The 25,190-nt window shown below is 38.8% G+C and overlaps 1 protein-coding gene across 1 annotated transcript; it reads left to right on the forward strand.

Annotated features, from left to right (window-relative positions):
• Positions 1-8: 8 nt before the first annotated feature.
• SLC30A7 (solute carrier family 30 member 7) lies at positions 9-23,976 on the forward strand. The gene is made up of 11 exons (XM_014885088.2): positions 9-165; positions 332-433; positions 4,546-4,659; positions 6,092-6,179; positions 7,811-7,937; positions 8,859-8,996; positions 10,537-10,587; positions 12,455-12,590; positions 20,264-20,354; positions 21,256-21,405; positions 22,203-23,976. Exons 1-11 carry the CDS (start codon positions 86-88, stop codon positions 22,248-22,250), a joined length of 1,125 nt encoding a protein of 374 aa, XP_014740574.1. The 5' UTR covers positions 9-85; the 3' UTR covers positions 22,251-23,976.
• The last annotated feature ends 1,214 nt before the right edge of the window (positions 23,977-25,190 follow it).

Here is a 25,190-nt window from a genome sequence, read left to right on the forward strand (position 1 = left end):
GCGGTGTGTGGGCCGGCCGGGCAGCGCTCCCGCCCCGCCTGCCCGTCCTGCCGGCCCGGCGCGCCGCGGCCCCGCCGCCGGAAAGATGCTGCCCCTCTCCATCAAAGACGATGAGTACAAGCCGCCCAGGCTCAACCTGCTCAGGAAGGTGTCGGGCTGGTTCAGGTGAGTGGCCCAGAGCCGGCCAGGCCGGGCGCTGCTGGCGCCGCGGCCGAGCCCCCGCGGAGGGGCTGTGCCGGCTGGTGCCGAGGCGCCCGGGCTGCCCGGCGAGCGGCTTCGGCCTCCTGGCGCTTTACCGGCGGCCGGTAACCGCGGTGTGCTCCGTGCACAGGTCTATCCTGGCGGACAAGACTTCCCGCAACCTCTTCTCCTTCCTCTGTCTCAACCTCTCCTTCGCCTTCGTGGAGCTGCTCTACGGCATCTGGAGTAACAGGTAAGCGGGGCGGGGGCGCGGCGGGGCGAGCGCGGCTGCAGCGCGCAGGAAGCGGCGCGTCCCGCCCGGCCAGTGCCACGTCTCCTCTCGGCGGGGCCCGGCCTCCTGGCCCGCCGTCCGGAGGGGCGCTCGGCAGAGCCTTGGGGGCCGCTGGAGAGCTTCCCCCGACCGGCACCGCTGTGGTGGGCAGCGACCGGCGCCGCCGTCCCTCTGCCGGGTCCCGGCGACGCGGTGGAGGCGCTCCGGCGGGGGGGCGCGACCCGGCGCGTTGCGGAGGAATGCTGTTTGGAATTGCTGCTACGCTCGGTGCTTTGCTGAGGAGGAAGCCTGGCCTTGGCCCGATTTACGGGACTCGGCGGCTGTAGCTGCTGCTTGCCACAGAGATCCTCTGGTGGGGAGTCTCGCTTTATCCGTAGGTTGATATTTAGATATCGCTGTCTCAAACATCCTTGTCTCGAGGGAGAAACAGGATTTGACACATCCTTGTACAGCTGAGTGGTACTTTACATAGCACCAAAATTCACGAGAGTGGAAAAAATGGAAGAGACTTGACTAAATTGCTACTGAAAAATCTGTAGCGAAATATAAGAAGAAATGCAGAATTACTTCAGTACTGGTGTACAGAATAAAGGTTGAGAACAGACAGTGGTGCTGTATTTCTGTCATGCTTCATTAGTGACAGAGAAGTGTTTTATGATGATATTTCAGTCTCTGTTAATAGTTAGTTCAGAGTGGACTGGTGTTGAAATATCTTTTAAATCCAGCAGTGTCCTCCTTATCCAAAAGCTGTAATATGGACACAAATTACTGGAGCTCTTAAAAGTCCTGAGTGATTGCAGCGATGTGGATTTGGAAACGGTTAAATCCTAATATTTGCCGTGTTGTTCTGAATCTCTCAAATGACACTATGAAATCCTCAGCTTTGATTACAATAATTGCTGCTGTGGCACTAGAGAGCATGCAGTGCTGTCATGGGCACAGACTATCTTGGCAGCACCCAGACTATTTTGAATGTATTTGGGTTTGGCTTTGATGTTAATTCACTTTGCAGTTGTGTGAGGGTTGTTATTGAATGTATAGTCTGTCTAGTTGAGTATGGGGTTTTTTTTTCTAAAAACTCAGCAGATGTAAATATTTTTCCTAGCTGTTCTGATATAAAGAGCTTTGTGTTCATGTGACTTTGTTCAGATGTCTGTCTTTTTAAGGCCACACTACCAAAAAAATTGTTATTTTTAAAAGTCCTGTATATGAGATAAGTAAACTGAGATACTTTAGTGACACTTACAGAACTTTGTCACTGAAGAATATGGCATATTGGAATTCTGAACACACTTATTTTTGTTCATACTTGAGATTAAGAATAGGATTTACTGTGTAGCCATTAGTTGAACCTTTTGTTTTTATTTCAAGTCACTAGTTTTGGGTATCTCTAAGTCTAGATTTTGGGCTAGAGCAAAACAGTGTCTTAGCAAGTACTTCTTTAATAGAGAGGGGTAGCAGGGTACCAGAGAATATGATGAGGAATGTCTTCAGTCAAAGCAGATTGGTCATGTCTTGGAAGAGCAAACATGTACCAAGCAAACAAGGAACCCTATAGGGTTCATTTTGTCATTTTGAAGACACAGTTCTGTTGCTCCTCGCATGAGAAATTCTCCTGAGCTTCTGTTTACCAAATAGATTGTTTCCTGAACTCACAGAAGAGTGTTGTCCAGATACTTCTTGAACTCTGTTAGGCTTGGTGATGTGACTACTTCCCTGGGGAGCCTGTTCCAATGCTCAGCCACCCTCTGGGTGAAAAACCTTTTCCTAATGTCTAATCTAAACCTCCTCCGACTCAGCTTCATGCTGTTCCCTCCGGTTCTGTCACTGGTCACGAGTTTGCTGGCTGAGAGCTTGTTTGCTTGTTTAAGGTTGAAATTTGCTACATGTGCACATTTGTTTAATTTGATGTTAAACTAAATCAGCTGTGGAAGAGTCTTTATTTAGACACAGTGTGTTTGAGTACAGGGTTTCTACTAATTTATACTCTGGATGATGTGTTTGGTTCTACAGGAGTTCTTGCATGCATCCCATGTTGCTGGTGGTCCACTGTATTGCTGGTTGTTGACTGGATCACTTGATTACTTTAGTAATCGCCTTGCACCCATTTTTTCTAAGGTCTTGTTACTTTACAGGTCACTTTAATAAAGCCTCAGATGAAGTGAGATTGGTCTCTTACCAGGCTTCCTGCCATTTGTGCAGCTCAATCACTTGTAGCTGTACCTATGATACAGAGCACGGTCATGCCATGAGGTGAATGGCATTGCAGATGCAGTCTGCTGACTCCTGCTGATAAATCCACGTGCCTCTGGCCACCTGGAATTGTTAGCTTAGGTCTTGAAAGTAGCACAGCTGTATTGGTGTTGCACTTAAGGTAAGTCTTGCCTTAGTGAGATTTGCAGGTGTGAGCACACTGCCGTGGTAACTTGCTGCACGATTTCTGGTTCTAGAGCTTGTATGGGATTTTGTTAGAGTAGCAGTCATTATACAATTCTCTTTCCCAGAAGGTTCTATTACAAAAAAACCAAAAACCAGAACCCCCCCACCAAAACCCGAACACCTCAGAAAGCAGTAGCTCTCTCTGCTTAGCTGTGCTCATTCCGTTTAATAATCAGTATAACTTAGGGTTACTGTCATTAATTACCTTCTACCTGAATGTTTGATGTGCTTTGTGGTGGGATTTTTTCCTCACTGGATCTTCCTAACTGCTCAGAACCAAATCTAAAATGAGTTATTTCCCTAAAGATATCACCTGGTTTTGGGGAGGGGGAAGATGTCACCAAAACCCTTCAAGAATTCAATAGCAGATTCCATTTTGCTGCTTCATAAGCATTCAGCCTATGGGTCTTGTTTTAAAGTTTGTTCATAACAGCTTCATCTTTCCTGCTTTGGTGGCTACAGTACCTGGGGACAATATACCATGCCATCATCCCTCTGCCTTTAATGTTGTGTGTAGGTATAACTCTGTATGTGTCCATAAAGTATATACATAAATATGTAGAGCAAGACACGTGGTATTTCCTCTCCTTCAGACTATCTTCTTCCACTGTTGAGTGTTTCATCTGAAACACTTATGATTAATCTCGTAATTGTATTCAGGCTGAAATGGTTTGGCTTTTTAATGTAAGATGGTTGGAACTTTGGCTAATGAAACTTTGTATTTGACTTCAAGGTGGATATGTGTCTATCCTCTAGAACTTGTTAAACCAGTAATTGCTTCCTGTGCTTCAGTTTCCAAGAATTGAGTTGTATATGTAATTATTCTTAGATAACCAAACAACTGGGAAAATGGAACTTTTGGAACTGTTGATTAACAATTGCTCAATAGTACCTCTCTGTCAAATGATTTTTAAAATATGAAGCTTTTTTTTTTATGTTTGTTTCAATGCATGTACTTCCCTGCAGACTTACAGAACCTGTTCATGAGTAAATTGGTAAACTTTGGCAAGGCCTGTGTGTGCTGTTAACCCCAGTTTACCTATAGCTTACAAACTGATACAGGTTCTACTGGCTGGCTAACTCATGAACTAATATAAGTTGCTTTGAACTTTTTAGCGTGCTGGTTTACTTTAACTGTTTCTCAATCAAGACTGACAAACAGTTGTGCATTGCTCTTGGAAATAAGCCGTTTAAGATGTGGTCTCTCAGCCTCTGACTCCTTCAGCCTCTAGATCTCAGAGCTGTGTATCTCCTGGTCAATGCCTTGCCACTGCTAAGGCAAAGATTTAAAGTTGAATTATGTTCATGAGAGATGTGGATGTGGGTAAATCTACAGCAGGAATTTTGATTTGTATCTGTGGAAACCACCTTTCACTATCACCAAAATCATATGCTAGGAGGATTTATTTTGCCAAGCACTCTTCCAAAGTGCCTTCTCTAAGCTGACAAAAGCAATTTTGGCATCATATTTGTGTTGGTGATGAAGCATGGATTTCTCCTCTGTGCTAGCAAAACCTGAAGCTTAGAAACAGTGTATTCTGCTAGTGTGTAAAAGATTAATGTCTGTGGGGTTTTTTTTTTATACTCAACATGTAGCATTTGGAACATAACACTTTCTTCCTGTTTTCTTTCAGTTTAGGTCTAATATCAGATTCTTTTCATATGTTTTTTGACTGTACTGCTCTATTGGCGGGATTAGCAGCTTCAGTAATTTCAAAATGGAGGTCAAACGATGCTTTCTCATATGGGTAAGAAACTTCAGGCTGTTACCTTAATGTGCTGTAGTAAATGCTTAGGTAGTCATTTTTCACTTACAAACAAAAATTTTTTGCACAATGTGGGAAAACTGTGTTGAAAGTGAGGGTTTTTTCAAGGCGAGCTGTGTAAACATCTGAGCTAATAAAAATAATAAAAATGTGAAGGCATTTCTTTTAGGAAGAAGGTTTATCACTTCCAAGATCTCTCTGATCATACTAGTGGAAACAAGTTAGAGAGCAGAAAGTTGCCCTACATTGCCAGGTATTAATGGCACAAACTGCCACATCCTGGGTTTGTCCTCACAGTGCAGTGAGGAGCATTACAGGGATTCCCAGACTGCTGGTGACCCACTCCTCTGTTGGAACAGGTAGTTACAAGTGAAAGGAGCCAAATCTCAGTGATGCTGCATTGGCGATTATAAACCATTGTTCTCAGAACAGCAAGGTTCAGCATGGTGACTGCCATTCACACACATCCTCAGGGCTGAGCTGTGTCATCCCATACTGCCCTTGGTGGATTTACCTGCTGCACCTGGCATCTGACAGGCACTTGGTTCCACTGAACATGGCAGTTGTGCCCTATGAAACAATACTGGTGGTACAATATTATGGACTGGTAATACTCATCACCAGCAAATGAGCTGTAACATTCCCTATAGCATTCTTGTATTCCCCATAGCATTCTTGACCTGTCAGCGTTCAGCTTGCTTAAGTGTGAATCCTATAGTTTGAAACTTAAAGCACAGTTTAATTTAGGTGGAAGCTCCAGTGTGCATAGAAGTCAATTTAGAGAGAAACACACCATGAACTAATTGCAGTGAAAGCACATTCTGTATTAATTACTGCTGAGCATTTAAACAGCTGGTGTTCCATTTATCAGAGAATAGCCGTGCTTTATTGAGTCTGACGTTTGCTACATTGAAATTACATCTTATCTGACACTTGGCAGTTCGTTATTGTAAAATTTTGGTGTTTGAAATAATTAATTTCTACTTAAAACTTTTACTGAAAATCCACCTTCTAGAGGGGAAGCAAATTACTAAGTCTGTTTGATATTAAACATAACACCAGAAAACTTAGATTAGATTTCACATGCTTATCCTAGTTTGTGGCCTCCAAATTACATTTATACCATAACTTTGAGTAGAGATAATCTTAAATCGAAAGATTTTGACGTGTTGAAAGATTTCTTTTGTCTAGATCAGGGAATGGCTGATCTGGATCAGGTCGTTTCTGTCAAAGTACCATGTGGTCAGTTTTATATACTCATCTGTAATTTATATACCATCTTCCATATAGCAAATTCCTGTGTAATGTAACTGGTTGAGAACTAGAAGATTGCACTCCAGTCTCTTAAGTTCTACTTTTCAGCATTCAAATGAAAGTGGTAATATCTGCTATTACTCTGTTTCGTTTCTTACAGTTATGTTCGAGCAGAAGTACTTGCTGGTTTTGTAAATGGTTTATTCCTCATCTTTACAGCATTCTTCATTTTTTCTGAAGGTGTTGAGGTATGTTATGAAACCAATTACACTATTACATTCTATAATGAATATGGATAAACATTTCTGTTTTTAATAGGAATAAATTTTTGAAAATTACGAATTGAAAATTTAAATTATGTTCATAATTAATTAGAAAATCTGTGATTTGAACAGAGAATAGGGCCATCAGAAATTGCTGTTTAATGACAGAGAAACATAGCTATTTCAGGGTATCTGTACTAGCTTCTTAAATAGTGTATTTTGTTCATATGTAAAGGCTCTGTGAGATGGAGCCTGTCCTTTTTTTTCAGTCAGCTAAGGATATCTTAGAAGGGTCCTCACTTCTCATTGTTAAAGAACAAATGAGGCCAAGCAAGCAAGGCCCAAACTAGTCATTCAGAGGAGAGAAGTTAGTCATGAGTAACATGCTGAGAGGGTGGACCAGATTATTAAAGAAAGAGCACTGTTCTCCAAATCTTGAAGTCTGATATAAATGGCAAGTAGTAATAGCTTAAACATTTACAAGGGCTCTTTTCTTGCATTTTTTTTACGTGGTGGTTCAGGTAATAATTTCAAGATTGAAATTTAGACATTAAGGGCAACATCAAGGATTAAGAGTAAAATTGATAGCTATTTTTAAGCAGGTTGAATTAATGCTTTTATTTTTTTAAAGGGAAATACACTATAAATTTGTTTAGACTTCTTGTTCAGAGTAAGTCTGAGTTTTTCTTTTATAAACAGAGAATTGGGAAGAGCTTTTTCTACATTTAACGTTTTTCTGCATTGATAGGCTTGTAATTGCCTAAAAGCCTGGAAAAACTTCAAATCTAGAAACAGGAGCAAAACTTACTAGAAAAATTTAAAACCATGACAGGATCAAGGGTAATATTGAAACACGATTCTTTTCCTGCTGATCTGAGCTCCCATGCTAAGTATTCTCTTTGCTTGTGATGATGACTCTCTTTCTCTCAATTACTTTAAAATTTTATTGTGCTAAATGTTTTATTGTCTTGCTATTTACTGCCTGTGCCTTTCATCCTTGTGGAGAGATGGTAAATGTTTGTCTCCTCTGCCAGTAGTAATTTACACTCATCAACACTTAGCTTCAGATGCAAATTGTATTAGGTCTGTAATGTCTCATTGAAAAAAAAATTCCAGAGGAAGTAGGGTAAAAAAGAATTGAAAAAAATCAATCTAGATTTGAGAATTTCTAAAAAATGTCATAACTTGCTCTGAGTTTTCATTTCATTCCCCTCGTTGCCTCACCTTTCTAAGGAGACAGGAAGAAATGGCATTCTAGACTCTTAGAAATCTTACAATCCACATACTGGAATAAACCTGGTGAGTTCCACCACTCAGATGGTGTTGAGAACACATCCCACAGTATAACCAAATCTTATGAAAAAACTGAGCTAGACTCTCAGAATATTCTACTGTACTTTCACAGTTTTAATAATAGAACTTTATTTTCAGACACAGAATTTGTCTTTGTATCATCCCAAAAACTGGAAGTCCTGCATAATTTTAAGCATGTCTATATATATGTTATGTATGATAATGCTCCTGTATCTAGGTAGTTTTGTGGTGCCTTTTAATGATGTAAAAGGATTGTAAAACTCTACATTTGCTCTTTGGTTTGTTTCCTTTGTTTTTTTTAGAGAGCACTTGAGCCTCCCGATGTGCATCATGAGAGACTTCTTCCTGTTTCTATACTGGGATTCATTGTAAACCTTATAGGAATATTTGTTTTTCAGCATGGAGGTCACGGGCATTCACATGGCTCTGGTAGGATTTCCTTTCTGTTTCCTTTCTTGGCAGCCTGTGTTCCAGGGCCTTACTGTGCCCCAGTGAGACCCCCAGTGTTATATTGGATGTCTTGTTAATGGCAATCCCAGCCAAATGTGTCTGTGACCTCTTACTGTGTTGACTTCTGTGTTTTATTACTAGCCCTGATATGCCACTGTTTTACTTCTCATGTTAATATCCATTAATTGGAACACCTAGGAGTCCAGAAGCTGCTTTCTGGAGTTCATGCACTCTCCTGCACATTATTGAAAAAGATTTGCAGAGCATCTTTTGGACAAACTTAAGCAAGGTTCTGGCTGGAAAATTTAGAAACAGTATTTGAACCAAATTTTAAGAATGAGATGATTCTGCTTCAGATGCTTCTCAACTTAGTGTCTTTTGAATTGAAATGCAGAATTTAGTTGCCTAAATACACATGGTAAACACTCTGAGGTTTTTTTTTCTGCAAAGCCTGTGGGTTTCTCTTTGAGCTTAACATATAAATTTGCATAGACTGGTGGAAGAACATAGTCTTTGGTCTTTAGGCAGAAATCTAAGCTTGAATTTTTAATCTGCAAATGACAGTCAATTTCTGCTTTCTTAAAACAGCTATTTTTAAAGTGCTTATATCTAATGAAGTGTACATTTTTCAAGTTCTACTAGAAGTCTAGCACAACACGTCTCAGAAGTGGGAATGTATAAAAGCACTTGATTTCTAAAACCTGATATATTTATATATATAAAAAATATGTCTGCACAGCAGACCTGCAGATGACAAACACTTTGTGTTAAGTTTCTTGTTTAAAGCCATACCTTAAAATGACCTAAAAGATGAATAGGTTTTGAGTTGCTGAGAAACAAATGTAAATGTACTTTTATTCATCATTTATGTATTCATCAATTCACTCTATTTGTTTATAGGGCATGAGCACAGCCATTCTCTATTTAATGGTGGTCTCAGCCATGGGCACAGTCACGGAGATCATGAACATAAACATTCCCATGGGCACACTCATGGTCATGGCCATGGACACTCTCATGGTCAGGATTATTGTCATGGTAAGTACTGAGTTGATAGCATAGACCATCCTGACTCAATCTAAATCTGCAATTAATAACTTACTGAAAAATAAAAAGTGTGTTGTCAGCTTGTTGTGATCATATATGGAAGTGGCTTCATTAAATGTCTGTTTTGCTCTGCCACCACTATGTTTTGTGACTCACTTTGTGTTTCACTTGCAGTAATTTCAATGTTAGGTTTTAAAGACTTTGCCTTACCTCTGGTTTTTGAGTGTGCACTGTAATGTTGTGTGTTGCAAAAGATGGAACAGCTGTAATGCAATATAGTGAAATTAGTATTCATGTGACCTGTTTCAATTTTTTCATTAAAATGAATTGATAAAGTTGAGCTGTTTTGCTATTGTTCTGCATTTGTATAATTTTACAACTCAAGATATTAGAAAAAATGAATGAGTAAACTTTGGGTACTTATGGATTGTTAGTTGTACTTAGTTTGTACTTATCTCAGATAGGACTTTCCCCATTTTGTGTGGTTGTAATCTGTTTTAAGATGGAAAAGATACTTGTTATGTTAGCTATGCTGAGATCTTTTCTATGAAGGCAAACAATCTGAGCAGAGACATTTATGTAAAATATGGTCAGCAGCCTTCACTATGGATGAAAAGGCTGTGTAGGTACCACCTTTTTGAAGCAATGCAAATGAAAGCCTTGTGGTAATGCAGGGGTGTCAGTCCTTCCTGCCTAAGCCATAAACTGAGATGTGACGTGACTCAAAATGTGCACATTCAGAGCAGGGAATAGTGTGGGAGCTGGCAGACAGGAGGTGACAAAGAGTATAAAAATATTTGCTTGTCCCTTCCTTGCTATTCTTAGAAAATTGGCATTTGTTTTCCAGTAGTTTTCCTGGAATTTGGTTGGAAAGCAGGAGCTCCCTGCTTCTGCCTCTCCATTGCCTTCCACATGGCCCCCACCCTTGCAGACCAGTGAATGTGTCTTGTGCAGTTTGCTATTCAAATCAGCTGCTGTGTAAATTCTTGTATATCTTCACTAGAAGTCTTTTACTGTCCTTTAACAAGTTTTTCTTAAAATATCTTTCAGATTAATGCTACAGAGGCATTAATCTGCTTGGATGAGAAGATTTTTTACTTACTTGTTCCTTCTCCAAGTCTTATCCTTGTTTTTTTTTTACATTAGGTATAAATGCTTGCTTGAGTGAGGTATTTCTGGGTAGCAAATTTATTTATTTGAACCTACTCTTCTGGCTTGTGTTCATGGCTTGAGTTCTTGAGGGGTCTTATTTTGCTATATACTAGAAAGATCCTACCCCTCTGTTTGTAATGTAGATAATTTATTTTTATATATACCTATGTAGAAATCTATTGTGTAAAGCAATGTCATATTTTAAAAAATATACTCTTAAGACTTTTAACTTAATTGCTACATTAAAAAATAACAGTTTGAGTAAAAGCTGGTCATTGTGAGCCGCCTGTCTGCCCAAGACATTTCTGAAAGGATGAGTGTAATGGACCACTAGGGAGAGCCTTTGTCTAGGTTAATATGTCAATAATTGCCTTCACAGATAACCATTCCCTTGAAGTAATGCCTGGATCCAGCAAACAGATTTTACAAGGTACGATGACAATAAGTATGATGGTTTATTGCTTTTATCACGGTCTGCCTGCCTGGGTCTGTCACACATCTGGTTTAGAGTGTTCCTCTGGATAAATGCCATGTTTTTCTTAAAGAAGCTGTTTAATGAAGTTCCATTCCCCCTGTTAGCAGCTCTGCTGTATCCTGTATATGATTAGGTGTTGAGACATTCACAGAAGTCTAAATGTAATGCAGTGTCAACATAGTTTAAAAGGGACATCCTGAAAGCTGGGATTCAGCTTCTGTTATAGATGCTGAAAAATCAATGAAAAACTAGGAAAGAGTGGTTAAAAACAGAAATCTAAGGAGTCTAATTGCAATATATGTTCTGTAACACACGGATGCAGATTGATGCAGATTGATATAATTGTTAAAGAATACTTGAGCTTAAAAATTGCATTTCATCGAGTTCTTAGAGTTGGTTTAGAGCAGATGGTAATGCATCTAAATGTCTTGAAGTAGTATTGTAGTCCCTGATCTCCTGGGCATTAGTTAAGGATAATTCAGATATTGTTTTTTAGCTTTGGTTGGCTGTTTGTTGGTTTTATTTTACTTTTTTAAAATGTTCAGAAGTTAAAGAGGGCCAATTATGAGATGTAGGAGGTAGTAATTATTTAGCATACCCAAATGTACATAGGGTTTTCTCTTACTGGATGATTTTCTGGCTTGTTTGTAGTCCTTGAGAAGAAACATTTACAAGTTCTTCCAGAATTTACAGTACACTGTATTGTGTATATGTATATTCAGTATTTCACTTGAAGATATTTGAAAGTCAGTCTTTTTGTGACTCATTTTAATTGAAGCATATTAAAAAGACCTGATTTTATTTTAATTTTTGAATACTTAGGGAAAAACTCCACCAGGTGATGCAAAGACACTCACTGTGAGGACAATCACTCACAAGCAATCCCATCCCACCAGCAGATCAATGCCTAGGGAAGTCTGAGCAGCAGCTATTTGGGAAAGACAGCACTGCAGTCTTATTGGGGCATGGTGTTGGATGAAATGTCCCTCTGGTCTGCCTGGCTGTGTGCCCTCCCAGCATCTTGCCTACCCCAGCCTTCCTGCTGTGGGGGCATGAGAAACAGAAGGTCTTGATGCAGGCTGCTGTCCCAGCCAGACCCAGTACAAATACAGACTTGGAGAAGTCCCCAAAGAGCTGGTTTATAGTGGTGTGTTGTTTTTACAAGAGAGGATTACCTGTCTGGAGAATGGCATTCAAAAAGCTGTTTCTGAATGACTTCCAGTCACTGCCAGCAGAGAGCTCCAAAAGCTAAACTTTGACTAGCTGTAAAGTGTGTGTTTCTTTGTACTTGAAGGCAGTGTTATTCTTCAGAATAAGAGCAAGGCTTTTCATGTCTGCAGTATTGTTAAATTCTCAAAACTTGAGATGTCTTGGATTTCTTTGCCAAATAACTTCTAGAAGGTGTTGTCAGTTATACATTAGCAAGTGTCAAAGCTTTATAGATGTGTTTCTGTTAATAGTCTGTCCATCTTATACAGAACTCACTACTGCAGGCATCAGGGAATGAGCTTCTGTGCTGTAATAAGGGTGGGTATTGAAAGAAAAAATTCCAGCTGCAGCTGTTAATCACTGTTCAAGTTAATAGCCTTGCTATGAAATACCCATTACTGCTAAGTGTCTAACAGAATGTAAATTCTTCAAATGGCCCATATTCTGCAAATACATTAAAATCTTTGTGTGTTTGACCCAAAACTGACCACAGATTTTAAAAGTATAGATCATATAATCTAGTTCTTGAAACTCCTTTTTGTAAAACATCTCTGAAATGCTCCATTAGCTTTAAGAACAGCAAGTTGTAATGGTATCACTTGGTCTCTTACAGGTGTATTTCTGCACATTGTGGCAGACACGCTGGGAAGTATTGGTGTTATCATATCTGCTATACTGATGCAGAACTATGGTCTGATGATAGCAGATCCTATTTGTTCAATGCTGATAGCACTACTTATAGGTGTAAGGTAAGTTGCTGTCACTGGCATTTGGTAGGATTTTTAATGCTAGTTACAGCAGAAATTGCAGCTCAGAAGAAAAAGGGGTTTTGTTATGCTAATGACTTACAACATTTGCTTTTCTTCCAAGAGTGGTGTGTTACCTCTGTTCTGTCCAGCCATTCTGGTGAGCTCTTGCATGAGCTATCTTTCTTTCCTTTTTCTACAGCTACAACTTTTGATTTTCAGTCTGCATATTTTGTCTTTCTTTGCATAATACTACAAAAATGTCTTTCAGGTTCAAACTGTAGAAAGCTTCATCTCTGTATTTAGTACATGCTTATATAAACCAATGTACTCCAGTAAATGGAGCAGAATGGTTTCAGGGCAGCAGAGTTGAGACTGCTGGCACAGGATGTGCCCTTGTCCTTGATAAATCAAGGCTGCTAGGTTTTAATTTTGTTTTCTTATCTTGACAAGAACTGTCTTTTCCTTTGTATCTGCCCTCTGAGACATTCCTTTTAAAATCTGATGGAAATGTTTCACGTACTTCTGGATTTCGCAGTTGTTTCTTACCAAGTTCACTGGGAATGTGAAGCTATTTGGATTAGACTGGTCAAGCAAAAATATTTCATTCAGTGATGTTATGAGGCTTTTTTGGCAGCAGTTTCAATGGTGCCATGGGGCAGCGTGCCACAACTCCAGTTACAACCTAATAACTGAGCACCTTTGTTCAGAGTGGTGAGTGTCATCTGATGAACTGCAGCTACTTCTGCTGATACCATGTATGGCATGTTTATGGCTTGTGCATGGCAGCATTCACAGCATTATTGATGTGAATCTCCCTGTTAGTCAAAGCAGGGCAGCAGGCTTCAGACACAACACCCACAGAAACGTCTGTGCTAGAAATCACGGTTCAATCACCACTTTAATATAGACTTTGGAGATTTTGACTTGAATATTCTGTAATTTCATAAATGATAAATTATTACAAACTACTTCTAGTACTGAAATCTCCAAAAAAATGGGAAAGAAAATGTGCATGTTTCCAAGGGGGAAGAAACTATTGCTGAGGTAGAGGTAGTAGCTGAGTAAAACACAGGTTTCCATACACTTTGTATTTTAAGGGTCCAGCTTTGTGTACAGCAGAAAATACCACATGAATGACAATTCATTTTTTTTCCATTTATGCAGTAGTTGAAATAACATGGAATTCCATAATAGAAGTGTCATAATAATGCTGTTTGTAGGTTTTCTAGCACAGATAGAAGGAACATTTGAGCCCCATGTTCTATGCTGAAAATACTGGAGAAGTTCACTGTTTGATTTGTCTTTTCATCTGATGCCTGTAACGTTACTTTGTTGGTCCACAATGCTATAAATGATCAGTAGAATAATTCTGCTCTCAGTGCAGTCAGCTGCATCACAGTTGATAAAAGCAAGCCTGCATTTCTTGCCAGCTGACACATCCTGGCACATCAGTGGAGCAAACACTACTTGCAGGGTTGGGTGGTTTTGTGTTGATATTTTATTTGTTTTCTAAGCAGTCCAACAGACTGACTATTAATGTTTTGCTTGAAATGCATTTTAAGATCATAAATAAGATTACTGGCAGTTTCAGATGGCTGTTGAGAACTTGAATCCGTTTTTGTTGTGTTTGACTTTAGTAATCTTCTTTTACATTTCTGGACATAAAACCACTGTTAATTTTGCCTTATTCTTCACTATGCTATGTTTGAAGTCTCCTTTAAGAATTAATGCAAAAGGGTTTTCAGATTTTCCCATAAGACTGTCTTCTGTAACAGTAATATGGGAGTGCAGGTGATGCTTGTTGGATGTACAATAGTTTTGTACTTAATCTTTTAAAGTCACCTAAATCTAACCTAGAGAAAAAAACTACTGAAGTTCTGTGAAATTTTAAATTTGAGGGGAATAACATTGCAAAAATACTTTAATTTGGTAATGACAAGAACTGTGTCTAGTTCAGGGTGCAAGGGGGTATATTGGGGTTTTGGGGTTTGGGTTTTTTTAATTGTCTGCTCATGGGATACTTGTGGGTTTGAGGTGGGAAGGACTGGGATGTTCAATTTCTAGTACAGGAGTAGCTGTTGATTTCTGTGGGCCAATTTGAAACCTTGATAAATAATTTTTGGGGTAAATTTGGCTTCAGGTTATATAATTGTCTTCAGTTTCAAATGAATATTTGTTGATTTTGTTTGTGTCCCTTTTATTGTTAAACCAACTTTGGTAAGGTAAAGTGGAATAAGAGTATGTGTGTGCCCCAACAAGCAGACCCCATTCATGTGTGTTTAAAAACCAGGATCTGTTCTGCAATCAGGATTTTTGTGGCTATAATAAAAGAAACACAGTTTTGAGCCAGTCTGGTAAAGTAATTCAAAAGTTTTAATGGTATTTGGGGACTTTGCCCAAATTGGAACTGTATCCTCCAAGTTATTGCTTGATGGTCTGAGTTTGACTTACAGAGCCTGCAGTGTATGGATAGTGGGTAGGTCACATCCAGGACTTCTGTTTCTCTGTTGTTTTGTTAGGGTGTTTTGTTGTTGTGGGGTGCTTTTTTAGTTTGTTTTAGTTTGATTTTGTTTTCATTTTTTAATCTCCATTCTTTCTATGATACTTTTGTATACAATGAAGGAACAAAGGCAGAACAGAAATCCTTACTGCCTTTTATGGAACTGTGTCTGGTGAACCAATAGAATATCAAAGATATTGCATGAGAATGCAGAGGAAAATCATTGCTCTTAATCCAGGATTGCTTGTGGCTATGTGAGATAAGTGTTCATTCATTTTCTATTGAGTGTTTGTTTGCTTTAGTGTTGGGCAGCTCTCTCTGGTTTATTTGAGCCTTGCCTGCTCCTGTTAGTGGGTCTGCCCTGTTCAGGTTTCTGAAATGATGGCCGTGCTTGCCAATGAAATCACAAAAATACCTGTATAAGATGACAAAAAAACTCAGGGTGCAGTGTAAAACTGTACAGACTCCACTTTGTAACCTGTTTTGCCTTGTACACGTGCAGAAGGGTTAAGCAGTGCTTCTTCAGAGAAGTCAAGCTTTTAAATCAAATGGTTGAGCCTTCTTGGGGACAACATCTCTAATTAGTGCAAATTGTCAGCTGCTGACACAGTTGCTGTGTTGCTCCTGTGGCCCTTTGCTAAGGGTGCTGTAGGGTGACATTCTCTGCCTAACTGCTGATGAGTTAGCACAGAACATTCAGACTGCACACTGAAAATCCCGTGTGGGATCTGAATTTTCCTGAACGCAGCCACCAATATCTAATGACTCTTTCTTCGATTACTCTGTACTATCTCATGTAAATAAAGCATAAATAGGACATGCCTAAAATAGACAAGTCTGTCTTACTAGCATTTTTTTTTAACAAAAGCTTGACTATTGAATTGTTGTTTAGGTTGACACTCTTCAAGTTTTTTCCAAAGTGTTGTCCACGTAATTATATATACCTTGAATCAATAAACAATTTCCCAACTCTCTAAACTGCTTTTAATATTTAAAACTAAATACTCATTTAGTTTTTAACCTTAGTATTCTAAGCCTTATTCTGAAATGTTGAAGCAATTTTAGTATTTCAGTCAGCTATATGAAACTAGTCACTATGCAAAAGCCACAACTCTGGTGTAAATCAGGTTTGTCCTAAACCACTATTAGAGCCACATGTTTCTAGAAAGGCACAGTAGACTAAATCTGATACTAGATTGCACAGAGCATGCAGACTTCATATTAAGTGGTCAAAGAAATGAGGCAGTTTAATCATTCAGTGGAGTTGTTTCCATGGGTTACATAATTTTTTGCATAAAATCTTGAGCTGATAGACTATGAAAGAGGTTTGGGGGAGGGTGTGCCAGTAACATTTGAGGCCTTTCATGTTTGGGGCATAGCAGTATAAAAAAAATTATTTTTTTAAATGAAATATTGCATTCATTAAGATTGAGAAGGAATTTTCTATAGCTAAACTCAACACTAGTGTGTTTGTTGTTGGTGTTATTTTAAGCCATTATTGCTAAATGTCAAGCACTACCTTTATTTACAGGGTAATGGTACCTGCCAGCCTTGTTTGAGAGTCAAGGTACTACATTGTTATGAGAACAAAGAATTCAAAATCAGTAAAGCAAATGTTAAATCTCTGGTCCTTGTCTTGAGCAAAGCTTGCAGTCTGATTAAAATTGCCATTGGCTAATAAAAAAATGTTATTAAAGTTCTGAAATAGGCCAACAACAGTCTCCATAGTGCCATAGATATGGATGGTGGCTGGGAAAAAAGCCCAGAATTTGGAAAATTGGCTGTAGATTTTGAGCTATGGTATTTGAAGAACTCTAGCTGGTCTTGATCCTTAGAAATATTTGTTTACCTTCCACAAAACCTGTCACAATTACCCCCTCTTTTCTGTAGTGCTGAGAGCACTGAATGAATTTCCTGCTGCTCTCTGAGTGCAATGTCTGTCTAAAGGGTTCTTTACCCAGAGTTGTTTTCAGCTTTGCAGTCCAAGATCATGACAATGCCAGGGTCTTGCTGGCTATACCTACAAAAACAAAACAGGATGGCACTGGAATGGGCATGAGTTTTACCTGAATGTGGTACAGCTTAAATAAGAGTCTGCTGCTTTCACTCTTAATTTTTAATCAATCCACGTGTAGTAGTGGCAGGCTGGATTTATCAGATCCATGTCAATAATTAGTTTGTTTTTTGTTTGAACACCTTTCACTTCTTCTGTAACAGTTTATGTGCAGATGTGATGTGCCATGGCATTTGCTGCCTTTGGTTTTCTGGTTTTTGTAGAGGGTATGTTTTCATTCCAAATCTTACTGTGGGTTAGTTCCTCTTTCAAATTTTATTGTCTTGTAAAAGAGTGTGATATTTTAGATTTAAGGCTTGGTAATCAGAAAGCAATGGAATTGTGTCTGCTTTAACAGCAAAGCTTACTGACTGCTTAAGGCATGAGAAAGCTTTTCACTTGGTGAGAACTCAGCATTATTTGTTTTCCTCAATAATCTTATAAATTAAAACAAACAACTGAAGCACCAGTGCAATAGTTGCTGTGGAGGCAGCCAGTTTTATTTTTTTCCACTAATGACTAAGCAGAAAAAAAGAGAAAGTTTGGTCAAAATGTCTAAGCATATTTTCAGCCAGCTTGGTTTTGTCATCTTCCCTTATGTTTTCTTCAGTCACATGAAGTGGAACTGATATTTCCAGTGCCTCCTAGTGATTAAGTAATACTGGTTGTAGTTAATGTTTGAGGAAAGAGCATACTTTGTGGAGTTTTGGTTTTTAAATTAAGGGCTTTATGCTTCAGTAATATGCATGAAACAATGGAAAACACCAGGCATCATAAAACTAGATTCTGTTGTTTGCTGTGTGAGCTTGGCTTACAGTAAGATACCATGGGAGTTAGTATCCCTGTGGAGGCAGAGGGGCATCCATGGCTGCCTTTGTTCTGAACACCATTTGTGAGGGCCTGTCACATCACTGCAGCTGGCTTTTGGCTTTTCAGCTTTGCAGAAGATAAACTTTGTATCTGAACACTGACTCTAAGATACAGGAAAAAGGTGTGACCCGGGATGTGCTTCAACTTTCACCAACAGTGTCAAGCCACGTCCTGATTTACTTCTATTCTTTGGACTTTTCAGATGTTCTTGTTTCATAGCCTGTCTCTTCAAATCTACTTTACAATTAATTTCCCTTCTGTCACATAATGTAAATCAGTTTTATTAAATAGTGTAAATAAGTTGTACAAATGAGAAATTTTTGTCAGCTTTCTTTCATGGCTTTCCTCAATCTTAGTGGTATGTTTCAATAAAAAGACAGACTACTAAATTCTCTATTCCTTGAGTTGTTTCCCTGGGAAAAAATATGCAGCCTGTATGTGTGTGGTTTTTGAAATCTTTGGATGCATATGCTAGAGAGGCCTTGTTAAATTTATGGGAATGGAGTAGTGTTCAAAATTCTTGCATTCACTTTGCATCCTAAAATTGTGTATTGGTCTTTCAAGGTTTTTATTAAGAAGCAAACCTGCATTTTAAATAGGGAGTTAAACTGAAATCAATTCATCAGTGGAGTATGTTGGCAGCTCCAGCTCCCTTTGATGTAATGCTTGTGACATGGACATTATTTAGTGAGATGGGTCCATTAATAAGAGAACCTTTTTTCCCTAAACTTCTGTAATCCACTGTAGAATGTGACACTCCAATTAAGCTTCCTTTGGACAGATTGACAGTTATTGCATTCTAAATGTTTGTCTTGGTGACAGGTCTAGTTTAGGCAACTCCTCTTGCCCCTAATTGCTTCTTCCTATTTCTGAACTAATGCCTTGGTGGCAGTGCAAACGTGGGAGGCCATGTGCTGGAGGGCACCAGGCAGTGAATTTGGCTGCAACAACCATTGTGCCTGCAAGAAGATTTAATTTTAGGGTGGTGGTTTCTCCAGGGGTTCATTAGACAAGAGTCACACAGCCTTCACTCCCTCCCAGCCTGGCCAAGGTTTAGCCAGGGAGTGAGCTGAGCAGGGCATCATGCACTGCCCCATGTTCAAATGGAAACACTTGTTAAAAAATGATTAGGTCATTTGTTCACATCTGCAAATACACAGCTGGTCTGTGCCATGCATTCCACATCACTTCAGGAGGTTTTAAACAAAGGTTCTGCAGTGTCCTTTAACAACCGGTTCAGTTAATTTCTTGCAAATGTTTCAGGTGTGCTTTTAATGCCATAACTGCGTGTACTGCAGCTGTGATGCCAGTGCTGAGCTCTGAAATGTAGCTTAGAGTTTCTGAAATATAGAATCACTTTCAGTCCGGAAAGTCAGGTCACTTGTATGCTCTTGAAACTAAATTGCTATTTAAGCTTTACTGTTGGGTACAGATACTTGTCATCCACTTGAAAATTTTAGAATGCTTTACTGAACCAGACATGATGCACTACTCCTAAACAAGAAAATCACCATGCTGAGCACTTGGAGTATAACCTATTAGTAGTAGCTTCAGGGTATAGGCTTACTGGTCTCCTGGTTTTATTAAAAACCAAAAAGTAATAATAATAAAAAAAGGGTATTAAATGTCGTCTTAGTTTGCTGATTAAACAAGACCATTTGGCCAGGAGGGAACCTCTAATTGCTTCCAAATGTTTAACCCTTGAGCTTGGATGGGACCCTACGCTTATTTCACTTCAAGAATATGCCAAGTTGTCTGACAAAATAACTCTGTTGTAGCTGGACTGTTCCACACTAATTTTGTTTTATGATTACCCCATTATTATCTTAGTTCATAAGAAAAATATGCCTTAAACCAAACACAAAAGCAGACTCAACTTCAGTTGAGTATTTTTATGGTTGCATGTGAATGATTTGCCATTGAAGTTGGTTTTGTGCTATACAGCTGCTTTGTTGTATAACTTCCAAGACACCAAGAGATTTCATCTCAAATCCCGTGATTAAACCATTAATCTTTTGTGACTGACCACCAGTTGACTCTGGAAACAGTGGGGGAGAAATAATCTTGCCTCTGATAGGACACCATAGCAATTTTGTCAATCCTTTTATTTTCTGAACTGGGTTTTCATGGTGACTTTCTCAGCTTCTGATGGAAGAACTAAAGAAAAATTTCTCACGATTAAGATATTTTAAGTTGCTCCTTGCACCTTTTGAAAATGTAATAATAGTTAATTTCCTTTTTTCTTTCTAGTATTGTTCCACTTTTAAAGGAGTCCATTGGGATTTTGATGCAGCGAACTCCTCCTTCCCTGGAAAATGTCCTGCCTCAGTGCTACCAGAGGGTGAGCTCTTCAGCTGTTTTTGCTCTGACTGACCAAGCTGCTGGCTGAGCCTCAGCTGTGTGTATGAGGATATTTTATGATTTTTCAGTAATGCCAGTCAAAGGTACCTTAGAATACACAAATGGAGGTACCAGTTTAATACAAACTTTCCCAGAGTCCTAAATTGCATGTAGCTTCACCTCAGTTTGTGCTTTAAAACTGAAGCTATTCCTCCCAAAGTACTTTGTGCTTATACATAACTTTGGAAGTGTATTTATAAGAATACAAAGATTACACTGGAATTGACCTGTTCTCCTACTTAACTTTTCTATTAGGATGCCATGAAGTGCTTTTGCAAAGTTAATACAAAGCACTTGGGAGTGCTGTCTCTCCTCGGGTGTTATAGGTTGTAATCATCACATGGAGGGTTTGCTGAAAGTGGAAAGAGGAAAAAACAAAGAGATTGGAAGAACTCATCTAAGCCCTCACAAAATTGTAAATTATATATAAATATATTTCTGTTAAAGTTAGAATCTCACAAATTGTTTCATGACAAAATTTGCACATCTGCAAAAAGGGCAGTTTTAACTGAATGCCATCTCGAATCCAATAACTGACTTTTCTCTTGTGAGCACCTCTATTTTCAGACGTGGTTTCAGTAAAATACATGTAGAATGTAAATGCAGCAGGGTACAAAATCACAACACATACAGAAAATCATGACACTGACACAAATCCTTATGTTTTCATCTTCCTTACAATAACTGAGATAGTAGTAAGAAATTTTGGTAAAAGATGACAAAATGCACAGTGAACTAGAAGTAAAAGAGTGCATTGGCTTTTATAATGCTTTCTACAAAAAAACATAGTACAGACTATGGTTTTCTGAAATACACTTTCTAAAATTTGCCTCTATTTTTAGGTGCAGCAGTTGCAAGGAGTCTACAGTTTACATGATCCACATTTCTGGACCCTCTGTACTGATGTTTACATAGGGACTTTGAAGTTATTAGTAGCTCCTGATGCTGATGGAAGGTGGATTCTAAGCCAGACTCACAATATTTTTACTCAGGTATGTCTTACCAGTGGAAATAACATCTCAAAGTGTAACGTGCTTGTTACATGATGTGACATTGTAATTCTTATCAAGAAAGGTTAAATATTTCTGAATTTGGTGTCTGTTTTGAAAAGCTTCCCTGTTCCAGCTGTCTAGAACAATTTCAAAATACTCAGTTGTGTAGATGGAATTACTGGACCTCTCTGCATTAGTTTTTCATGCCACTTTATGGAAATAACAGATGTAATTGTCTCAGGTGTATCAAAGGGGGTTGATCTGTAAGGACCTAAGAAAACAGATGAGGCTTCTCTTAGGATAGAGTTTGTCACCACAGACTGGACCTGCTCAGGCTTTTCACTACATTGGCAGCTTGCACATGTGATGGCTTTCTGGATAGATTCAAAATGTAGAACTGGTTTGAACAACAAGTCCCACGTTACGCTCTTGTGCTTAGCTCCATTTTAAACTGACAGTTCTTCAAGCAGCTTGCTTTTCAGGAAGTTAAACTAGCATAAAAGAAAATAAGAATTGCTTTTGTGCAGCTTCACATGTGGCAGTTATTTAGGATGAATCAGAAGAGGTAATGTGGCAGAGCTAATGTTAATACATCATTATGTGTGTGCACTTGACTGTGTGAAGAACTCCTTACTCATCTGGTGCTCTCTGAGTGATGTGCTAAATGTGGAGATGAATGACAGAAAAATAAGATGTTGAGGTTTTTTGCTAGGTCACATACTGATGTGGGCTGATGTTTAGGACAAGAAAGTGCTTTGGCTTTACAGTGTTTTTAACTCTCCTTCCCTTTTCCACAGGCAGGAGTAAGGCAGCTTTATATACAGATTGATGTTGCAGCCATGTAGTCAAATTCTGGAATGGTGCTGTTGGACCAAAGTTTTCAGTACTGTACTGGTGTAACAACACTTCATGAGACAGAGCCTGCCTCCACCACATCTGGAATTGACTGAATAGATTTCTGCCCTTGGGCTACGGAGGGAGTTCACTTCTAAGGAGTAAATATTGAATGAATGTTATGGACTTTGGGTCTTGTTTTTTTTGGGGCCCCTAAACTTGTAAGTTTTGGAGGGTTTTTTTTACTTAATAAGATTGTGGTACTGGAACCCTGTCATGTCTTCAGTAAAGCTGCTGAAACCACTGCTCATTCCCATAAAACCAGTGTTATTGGCAATTGGAAACTTGTTTTGTAGACAATGTCACAATGGCTGACATGCTTCAATATAATTGTATGTTTGTACAATTGTTTGTACTTTGCAAACTTAATGAACCAAACCATATTGGGTTTTCAAAGTGCCTTTTATATCAGGAGAGCTATTTGCCAGCATAAATATGGAGCATCAAAGGGTTTTATTACTTTTACAAATAATCTTGTATGCAGTCTGTTTATTTACTAGTGATGTATGTGGGGGGGGTTGTATACTTACATAACTGTAGATGTTAGACTTCCATTATATTTGCATCTTACCAGACAGAAAAAATCTAATTGTAAAAGGCAAAGATATTGTGAAGAGACTTGCTTCTGAGACAAGCTGGGTATTTTGTTGCACGTCTTGTGAAAATTATTTTAGTCCAAATATTAGATTTAACTCCAATGAGTCTCTTCATACTGTTGAGAGTAATGAGACATTACATGATGCTGCTCATGTTCAGTCACTTAAACAATGGGCAGTTGATGGAAGATGCTGGTGATGGAAGCAATGCTTGAAGTTTTTTATTTTCCAAATTATGTGGTGGAAAAAACTAAGTCCTGAAATTGTGAAAGCTTAAGTCTCCTTGATTTTAATAGGTTGTTATAATTTTTATTAAAGCAATCAAGTTCAAATTTGCTTTTCCAAATGTTGAAAATAGTTGTTTCTGGCAGTTATACCCAAAATGGAAACAAGGACTGCTTTTCATGCTGTTTTAGCTTATGCTTTTCCCAGGTTGACAAATCTTACATCTTTGACTGTTTTACTGTAGCCATTTATGTTTTCATAGGGGAGACAGTTCTCAGTGCAGTAAGGGTTGTTAGATTGTTTTTTTTTCCAGGAACATTCTTCTGTCATATATTTTCTAGCATTTGTAATAATTTTACTCGGAATTCTGAGTGTCACTTCCAAAAGCAATCTGCTACATTTGGTATTACAGATGATAGTTCCACTATGCTGTAGTAGTTCACTTAGTAACTGAAGACTTTTTAAGAGGACATTTTACAAACAGAACATGGTGAAGTAAAAAGACAGGCATTTTTTCTGAGAAATCATAGCTGCCACTGATTGGTATGGATTTTATGTTTATTTTGGTAGCTGTCAGAAATAATACTAAAATCATGGCTCTGGGAAGCTGACACTGTCTATGTAGTAAGTGCTAGGCACTGTGAAATTACTGAAGATTGATTTGCAGAAATGGTTTGTTTGCCACTGATATTGTTGAATCCATCACATATATGAAGAGTTTCTTGCATTCATTCTGTTGTTCCAATATAGCACTTGATTTCTTTTTATGTGAAAACACAACACTTGCCAAATTTGATGGTGGTTCCTGAATTTTCCCGATATTGATATTGAAACATGAATGTTGATTTTGTCCAAATCTTGGGGGTGTACTCTTGTGCTTGGAACTGGAAACCAGCTGCAGAAGAGTGGCAGTACAAAGCCACCTAAAATACTGGTTTTAATCTTTGCTGTCTCTTCCAGTCTTGAGATCCTTCCGTTGCCATTTCTGATCCTGTTTGCTTTCCCTGGGGACACAGGGGCCAGTGCCCTCCCAGCAGGCTGCATGTTCCCCATCTCTCTCTGCTGGCCTCCTGCCTGGCACTCTCAGATCTCTCCCTGTCCCACCTGGCAGATGCTGTGCCAGGCCCAGGGATCCTGGCTGAGAGATGGAAGTTACACAGCACAGGGTGGGGTGCAGAATCTGCTGAGCAGATCTGAGTGCTGCAGTTTAAGATGCCACGTGCATGTATGGTCACAGACAAGGTGATGAAAATGTGGTTGTGTTTTTAGGGTGGAGGTGCTGTTTTGTAGTGTGGTGCATGTAGACTGTGCTTACTGGCTGCCAGCAGGGCTTCCTCATTTTTTAATAGTTACTGTTACTGCTATTTGAAGCTGGAGAAGATCAACTGATACACTTTAAAGGCAAGCACCAGACAGATTCATTGCAATTGTGTACACTATTTTAGTTTCTTAATGAAAAGACAACTGCTACCATTTGTTTCCAAGTGAGAACCTGGCAGAGTGGTTGTTTGTTTGATGGTGATGATGGTGTTCTTTTAAATGTACATCTACCAAATTTTTAGTATGGGGAATGGAGTGAAAAGGCCTATAAGCCTATTATAATGATACAACGATTTTAATAACTTTTGATAATTTTTTTTTGCTTATTATGAATTAGCTGATTGTTGGAAGCATATGTACAAGTCTGAGTTTTCTAGTCATGCAAGATAGCACTTCATTACGTTTAAACTTTTATAGTAAGAAATGTATCACTTGTGAAATATAATTGGGGTAGTGTAAGGAAGTCAGATTCAAAACAGAATTTAGCCTTATTAGGCTTTCTGAAAAAGGATAAGCATCACAAAATTCTACAAACACAGTGTATGACATGTTCAGCCAGTAACTGCAGTCACATGTAGTATGTCAGTAAACAAGGGACAGGATTTTTTTTTCACCTCCTAAGGAGATACTTGCTCAGGTTTTAGGAGAGTACAAACCATACAGTTGAAAGGGAAAGTGCAGCTTTCCTCATCCTAAGAGCCAAAGCACCATTATTTGTGTTTTGCTAATTACTTAACACTGGCTGCTTCT

Source organism: Sturnus vulgaris, chromosome 9 (assembly GCF_052056855.1).
Source record: "Sturnus vulgaris isolate bStuVul1 chromosome 9, bStuVul1.hap1, whole genome shotgun sequence".
Classification (NCBI taxonomy): Eukaryota; Metazoa; Chordata; class Aves; order Passeriformes; family Sturnidae; genus Sturnus; species Sturnus vulgaris.